The sequence below is a fragment of the Solanum lycopersicum genome, chromosome 1, assembly GCF_036512215.1.
Source record: "Solanum lycopersicum chromosome 1, SLM_r2.1".
Lineage (NCBI taxonomy): Eukaryota > Viridiplantae > Streptophyta > Magnoliopsida > Solanales > Solanaceae > Solanum > Solanum lycopersicum.
This window is the reverse complement of record NC_090800.1, coordinates 42,627,384-42,634,610: the sequence shown is the minus strand read 5'-3', so window position 1 is coordinate 42,634,610 and position 7,227 is coordinate 42,627,384. Positions and strand designations below refer to the sequence as shown.

The 7,227-nt window shown below is 41.0% G+C and overlaps 1 protein-coding gene across 1 annotated transcript; it reads left to right on the top strand.

The window, feature by feature from the left end:
- The first annotated feature begins 1,474 nt into the window (after positions 1-1,474).
- LOC138342062 (uncharacterized) lies at positions 1,475-5,513 on the top strand. The gene is made up of 7 exons (XM_069294247.1): positions 1,475-1,618; positions 2,144-2,249; positions 2,669-2,748; positions 4,141-4,465; positions 4,536-4,687; positions 4,866-4,955; positions 5,235-5,513. The coding sequence occupies exons 1-7, from the start codon at positions 1,475-1,477 to the stop codon at positions 5,511-5,513; spliced, it is 1,176 nt and encodes a 391-aa protein (XP_069150348.1).
- Positions 5,514-7,227: the final 1,714 nt, after the last annotated feature.

Here is a 7,227-nt window from a genome sequence, read left to right as displayed (position 1 = left end):
GACACAGGATTTCATGATGCTCAAATGATCTATGTCAGTTCAAGTTAAAGTTCCCCATGAATAAATGAGGCTAGCCTCAAATGATGCACATAATGAAATGAATGATACCAAAGGTGTTAGGATAGGATAATCAAAAGGTGAACTATACTTATGTAATGACACTAGGTCATTCTTGATCAGTGCACAGTGAACCCAATGAAAATCTTAAACTACATCCTAGGTATAGTTGGAGTTTACACTAGCTTATGAATGTATGAAGTGAAGTAAGTATGAGTGAATGAAGCAAGACTCTGTGTTTGCTGAAGAAGGCTTCCTTGTTGAGGTCCTATATGTTCTGCCTTAATTGTTGGGAAGTCTTGATGTCAAGTTCATGATTCCAAAGTGTCCTGGCATATGAACGAATGATATGAAAGATGTTATGCGCTATATGCAGTATGTTATGTGCTATGTGTAGAATGTTATGTGTTGTGTCCAATATAATACGTATGATGATGTATGTTACTCTCGTGGCATGTCTTTCCTAATCCAAATTTGGCAAGTCCACGAACTTTCCTAATCAAAATTTGGCAAGTCTACTGACTTGACTTTCCATAAATTATGTTGTTAGGAAAGACTTATTCTTACTCATGCATGTCCTTGGTGTGTGCTTGCATATACCCATACTTATTACAAGTGTGTATTAATCCCATATAAATCTATATTTTTAGGTGCAGGCATAGGTGGATGTTAGAGCTTATAGTACGACGTTGCAGCTATCCAAACGTGGAGCTTTCATCAAGATTTGGTAGGACCTCATGCTTTCGCGGATGTCTACTGTTATTTTCTAGCTTAGATGTAGTTTGTATCTAGTGAAACATGTTCTACTAGTGTTTCATTTCCACTTTCATTTTAGACTTTGTATTGGTGTCGTTTTGGCAAATATGTGTTTAATGCAATTATGAACTATTTCTTTGAGTAGTTGAACTTAATGTTAGATGGTTGATTGTGAATGTTTATGACATTGAGTAGAATGAATGTCTTATATGAATGTTAAGTTATAAAATGTTCAATTTTTTTGCAAATAATAACTTAGATAAAGTAATGATTACGTATGTAGTCTTGTTTGCGACCTTTGAGAGGTCAATGGCGCTGGTCTCGTCAGGGGTCTAGACTCCTGTCATGACAAAGTTTGTATCAAAGAACTAGGTTAAATTACGAGGATAATAACTTCATGTAAACCACATAGAGTAGTTTCTAAGTCATGGTAGTGAATTGAACCACTATTCTGAATTAGAGACTACATGATGCGTAGGGACATTCCTTTCTTCTGATTTTATCGTGGCTTTTTCTAATGTTTGATTTCTTGATGTTATGAGTGTTTCTAACATCAATCTTTGTTTTTTTCACACAATGAATACTAGGAGAACCATTGTACAGGAAGAGGAGGAGCAGCTGCTGGGGACAATTAGGCTCGACCTAGTCTCTAGTTGAAGGAATGTCTTTGCCGGTAAACCCTGCTGGGTTGACTGATATGGAGGTGCGGGCATATCTGGCCCAGATGGCACAAACCATCACTATGCAGGCACAGGCCATGAGTGACCACGTTAACCGACATAACATTCAGAGGGAAAACCCACTGGTTCGTAGCATGGCTGACAGGTTGAGGGACTTCACGAGGATGAATGGTCCTATTTTTATAGGGTCTAAGACTTCGGAGGATCCCCAGGATTTTGGGTGATACGTTGCATAAGATTTTGGTGGATATGTGGGCCACATATACCGAGAAAGTAGAGCTAGCTTCCTATCAGCTAAATGATGTTGCACAGACTTGGTGCAAGATGTGGCAGGATAGCTGAGCTTTAGGCGTAGTTCCGGTCAATTGGGAGCTGTTTAAGAGAAACTTCGTTGAGAGATTCTTCCCAGGAAGATGAGGGAGGCCAAGGTTGAGGAGTTTATCAACCGAAAGCAGGGATCAATGACAATTAGAGAGTATTCCCTAAAGTTTCTTAGACTATTAAGGTATGCTACTTCACTTGTATCTAACAGCAGGGATGAGATGAGTAGGTTCCTTACAAGAATCACCGAAAATCTAGAGGAAGAGTGTTGATATGCGATGCTCCACGATAACATGGACCTCTCCATGTTTATGGTGCATGTAAAGCAGGTAGAGGACAGCCGGAAGAAGATAGGTGTCCGTGATGCTAGGAGGCCTAATCCTCATGATCATGCAAGTCCTCGCAATGGGGGCAACAGGAACAACTTTGGAGTCCGTGAGCAGCCCAGATTTAAGTGGCAATAGAGTTTAGGGAACTCTAACTTTCAGAGAAGTAAAACACCTAGAGGAGGTAGACTCGATCCCATAAAGGGCAATGGAGGTGAGATGCAGCGTCCCAGAAAGGACTGTACTAAGTGTGGTCGTTCTCACAGTGGAGAGTGCAGACAAGGCACTAATGCCTGCTTCGGTTGTTGTAAGAGCATGCACATGGTTAAGGACTGCCCACAGAAAAGAGGTCATATGGAGGTAATGCTCAGCCTAGACCTAATCCACTGGATGCAACAACATCCAAGCCTCCTAAGAGGAAAACGTTCTACGCCCTTAAGGGCAGGGACGAGAAGGAAGTCCGCTAATATGGTCACAGGTGTATGCTGCAAGTATTCTGAACTTTTGTTTATGATTTACTTGATCTAGGGTCAATGCTTTCCTTTGTAGCTCCTTTGCCTGCTCTCACTTCTAATATATTGCCTGATGTTCTACATGATCCTATAGTGGTTAGTAAACCATTAGGAGAAAATGTAAGAACTGATAGAGTATATAAAGATTGCCTAATAGTGGTATGTGGAAAGATTATCTGTGCAGAATAGGTTGAGTTACTCATGCATGATTTTGATATTATTCTGGGCATGGACTGGCTTCATAGTTGTTATGCTTGTATGGATTGTCGTAGTAGGGTTGTAAGATTTCATTTCCTTAATGAAGAAGAGCTAGTCTGGAAGGGGTACAACTCGAGTTGTCCTAATCCCTTGATTTTGAGTCTTAAGGACAATAAAATTATTTCCAAGGGGTTATTATGTCATCTTGTGAGTGTTAATGATTTAGATCATGACATTCCTTCCATAGACTCAATCCTGTAGTGAATGAGTTCAAGATATATTTCCTGATGATTTTCTTGGAGTTCCTCCCCCTTGAGAGATATGACTTTTGTATCGATATAAAGCCCGAAACCAATTTCAGTTCCTCTTTACAGAATGGCTCCATTTGAACTCAAAGAGTTGAAGTTGCAGTTAAAAGATCTCACCGATAAGAGTTTCATTCAGCCGAGCATATCCCCTTGGGGCGCTCCAATGTTGTTTGTAAGAATGAAAGATGGAACCCTTATTATGTGTATCGATTATCGGTAGCTCAACAAAGTCACTATCAAGAATAAGTATCCACTTCCCAGAATAGATGATTTGTTCGACTAACTCCAAGGGTCTAGTTTCTTCTCAAAGATTGACCTTCATTCAGTGTACCATCAACTTAGGGTTAGGGATGGAGATATCCCAAAGATAGCCTTTCATACCCATTATGCTCATTATGAGTTCATAGTTATGTCATTTGGTCTCACGAATGCACCTACTACATTTATGGATCTCATGAACAGGGTATTCCGTGAATACCTTGACTCTTTTCTCATAGTACTCATCGATGACATTCTCATCTACTCTAACACCAAGGAAGAGCATAAACAATATTTGAGACTAACCTTGCAGTTACTTAGAAAACATCAGTTGTATGCCAAATTCAGCAAGTGTGCATTCTGCTAAGATCAGTGACCTTCCTGGGTCATGTTGTGTCCGATCAAGGTGTAGAGGTGGACCCCGGGAAGATTGAGGTTGTTAAAGTTTGCCAAACCACTTACTCCCATAAATAGTCGTAGCTTCTTGGAATTGGCTGGTTACTACCGCAGGTTCATGGAGGGTTTTTCCTCCATTGTTTCCCCACTGACAGCTTTGACTAAGAAGAAGGCCAAGTTTTAATGGACGGAGACTTGTGGGAAGAGTTACCAGGAACTCAAGGACAGACTCACTTTAGCCCAGGTCCTTACTTTGCCTAAGTGTGGTGAGAATTTCATTGTTTATTGTGATGCATCTAGGGATAATTTGGGTTGTGTTCTTATGTAGGGTGGAAAGGTAATAGCTTCTGCGTCCAGACAACTCAAGGTTCATGAGAAGAATTATCCTACTCATGATGTGGAGTTGGCAGTTGTGGTGTTTGCACTGAAGCTGTGCAGGCACTACTTTTGTGGGGTGCATGTGTATGTGTTCACAGACCACAAGAGGCTCCACTGTGTGTTCACACAGAGAGAGTTAAATCTACGTCAGCTGAGATGGTTGGAGTTGTTGAAGGACTATGACATAAATGTCCACTACCATCTAAGTGAGGGTAATATTGTAGCTGTTGCTTTTAGCAGGATGAGAATGGGAAGTACTGCCCAGGTTGAGGATGGTGAATAATGTACACAGACTGGACAGACTAGGTGTACGTTTAGTTGACTCTACTAGTCGGGGTGTTTCAGTTCATCCTAGTTCTGAATCGTCCTTGGTAGTTGAAGTGAAGAAGGATCAGCATCTTGATGCTGTATTGATGGAGTTAATTAACTCAGTGCTGATAAAGATGAATGAGTCCTTTGCCTTGGGGGTGACGGCATACTTAGTTACCATTAAGGCTGTGTGTACCAGATTTAGATGATTTGCGGACTAGGATCGTTGCATAGGCCCATGGTTCTGGATATTCCATACATCCAGGTTCCACCAAGATGTATCATGATCTTAAGTTGATCAATTGGTGGGATGGCATGAAGAAGGACGTTGCGTAATATGTGGCCAAGTGTCCTAATTGTAAGCAGGTTAAGATAGAACATCTTAAGCCTGGTGGTCTTACACAGATTATTGAGGTTTCGACTTGGAAATTGAAGGCCATTAAAATGGACTTCGTGGTTAGTCTTCCAAAGACTAGGAGACAACATGACTCCATATGTGTTATCATAGATATGATGACTAAGTCTGCCCACTATATCCCTGTGAAGTCTACTTACAGAGTTGAGGATTATGTGAGACTCTACGTTCATGAGATTATGAGATTGCATGGGATTCCTTTGTCTATCATTTCAAATAGAGTAGCTTAGTTCACTTCACATTTTTAGAAATCCTTCCAGAAGAGCTTAGGCACGTAGGTGAAGCTTAGTACTGCCTTTAATCCTCTAACTGATGGGCAGGCAGAGCGCACCATTCAGACATTGGAGGACATGTTGAGGGAGTGTGTGATTGTCTTCATGGGTAGTTTGGACGATCATCTTCCTTTGATAGAGTTCTCGTATAATAATAGCTATCACTCCAGCATTGGGATGGCATCATTTCAGGCACTATATGGTAGGATATGTAGGTCTCCAGTTTGGTGGTTCGAGGTTGTAGAGTCATGCATATTGCGTCCAGAGATCATTCGTGAGGCTTTAGAGAAGGTCGGGGAGATTAGGGAGAGATTGGCTACTGCTTAGAGTCTGCAGAAGTCTTATGGAGACAATAGAAAATGGCCCTTAGAGTTTGATGTTTGTGTCCAGGTCTATTTGAAGATATCACCTATGAAGGGGGTGATTAGGTTTGGCAGCAAGGGGAAGTTGAGTCTAAGGTATGTTGGGCCATATGAGATCCTAAAGTGTGTGGGTGAGGTGGCCTATGAGTTAGTATTGCCTGTGGAGCTACTTTCTGTTCATCCAGTCTTTTAGGTCTCTATGTTAAAGAAGTGACTAGGTGATCCAGAATCGAGTTTACCTGTTGAAGGTTTGGGGGTCGACGAAGACTTGTCCAATTAGGAGGTAACTGTTGAGATTTTAGACTGACAGATTAAGCGGCTAAGGAACAAGGAGATTGCCACAATAAAGGTATTGTGGAGGAATCATCTATTGAGGGTGCTTCGTGTGAGGCCGAGGCCGATATGAGATCCCGCTACCCTCATCTTTTCAGCCCTTGAGGTTAGACTTCCTACTCTTATATCCATGTTTCCTTATCTCTTTTTAATTGTTGTTATGCTTGTTTGTGATTAGTATTTATGTAATGTTCTGACTGGCATTACACTAGATAGTTAGTAGTATCATTCGGGGACGAATGTTTCTAAGGAGGGGATAATGTAATAACCTGAAATCAAATATGCTAAGTAACGTACTAAGGCCCCTGAAACAAGCCACCCTACTACCCTAGGGGTATCCGCATGGACCACACCCCACTAGATGCACTCAACCCGTGAGGGTGAGGCTTCCTGGCTAGGTGTGGGTCCCACGGATCAATACATGTGGAATTGGGTCCCCGAGTCTATGCGCTCCCCTAGACAACAAATATGGTGTGTTGGTTGAGTTAGGTGGGATAAGGTTGGACAAAATTAGGACCTCGAATACGAGTTTACACCCGAGTGTGTCCAAACCAGACTTGAAAGGGGCAACCTTAAGTTTTAAGGGTCTAGGAGTAAAATGGTATTTTCTAGGACAAGTGTAATATCTTAATTACCATAAGGAATTAATTAATTTATTAATTAATTAATTTAATTAACTGGTCGGTTCGGGTCGAGTTGACCCACAACAACCCTTTTACGCAATAAGGTTCCACCAGGGTTCGAGCCTTGGTGGGAGAATCGATTAAATGGATTAACTGGTGATTTAAAATCTGATTTTTTGTAAGGGCATAATTGTCCTTTCACGTGTGATTAAATTAAATCAGATTTTTACCATTTAACAAAATCTTATTTGACTAAGTCCTTAACTAAACTCCGAATCCTAGGAAAACTCTCATCTCTCACGATCATCTCCCTCACGTCTCTCCACTTTTATTTTTCACGTTTCTCTCTCTGCCAAAACTTTACAAGAACAGAAAATTTATTAAAATTCTTCACACTTGAAGAACTCACACGAAAATATAAGAAAATAAGCTAAGTGAAGGCGTTAGGAAAATAGGGGAGATCTCCGTCAAGTTTGGTGTTGAGGCTTTCGGTGTTGGATGTGAGTTTGAAGGAGTTATTTGCGCAGCAAATTCAAGGTTTGAATTTCATAAAAGGTATGGGTTTTCTTACTTTTGGTCCCTTTCCGCAGAGACCCCTAAAATTCAGTCAACTGTAATCCGAAAACTAGGATTGTTTTCCCGTTGCATGTCCTTGTCACTAGCTCCCATTGATTCGGAGGTTGGGTATGTTTGATGGTAGATATTAGGCATGTAATGCGTTTT

Excerpts from the sequence above, each read along its gene's own strand:
- LOC138342062 (XM_069294247.1), top strand. The coding sequence starts at position 1,475 with ATGTCTTTGCCGGTAAACCCTGCTGGGTTGACTGATATGGAGGTGCGG. Across the intron at positions 2,250-2,668 it reads CAGGAACAACTTTGGAGTCC|GGTCAATGCTTTCCTTTGTA; the intron begins GTGAGCAGCCCA and ends TACTTGATCTAG. Across the intron at positions 4,688-4,865 it reads ACTTAGTTACCATTAAGGCT|GTTAAGATAGAACATCTTAA; the intron begins GTGTGTACCAGA and ends AATTGTAAGCAG.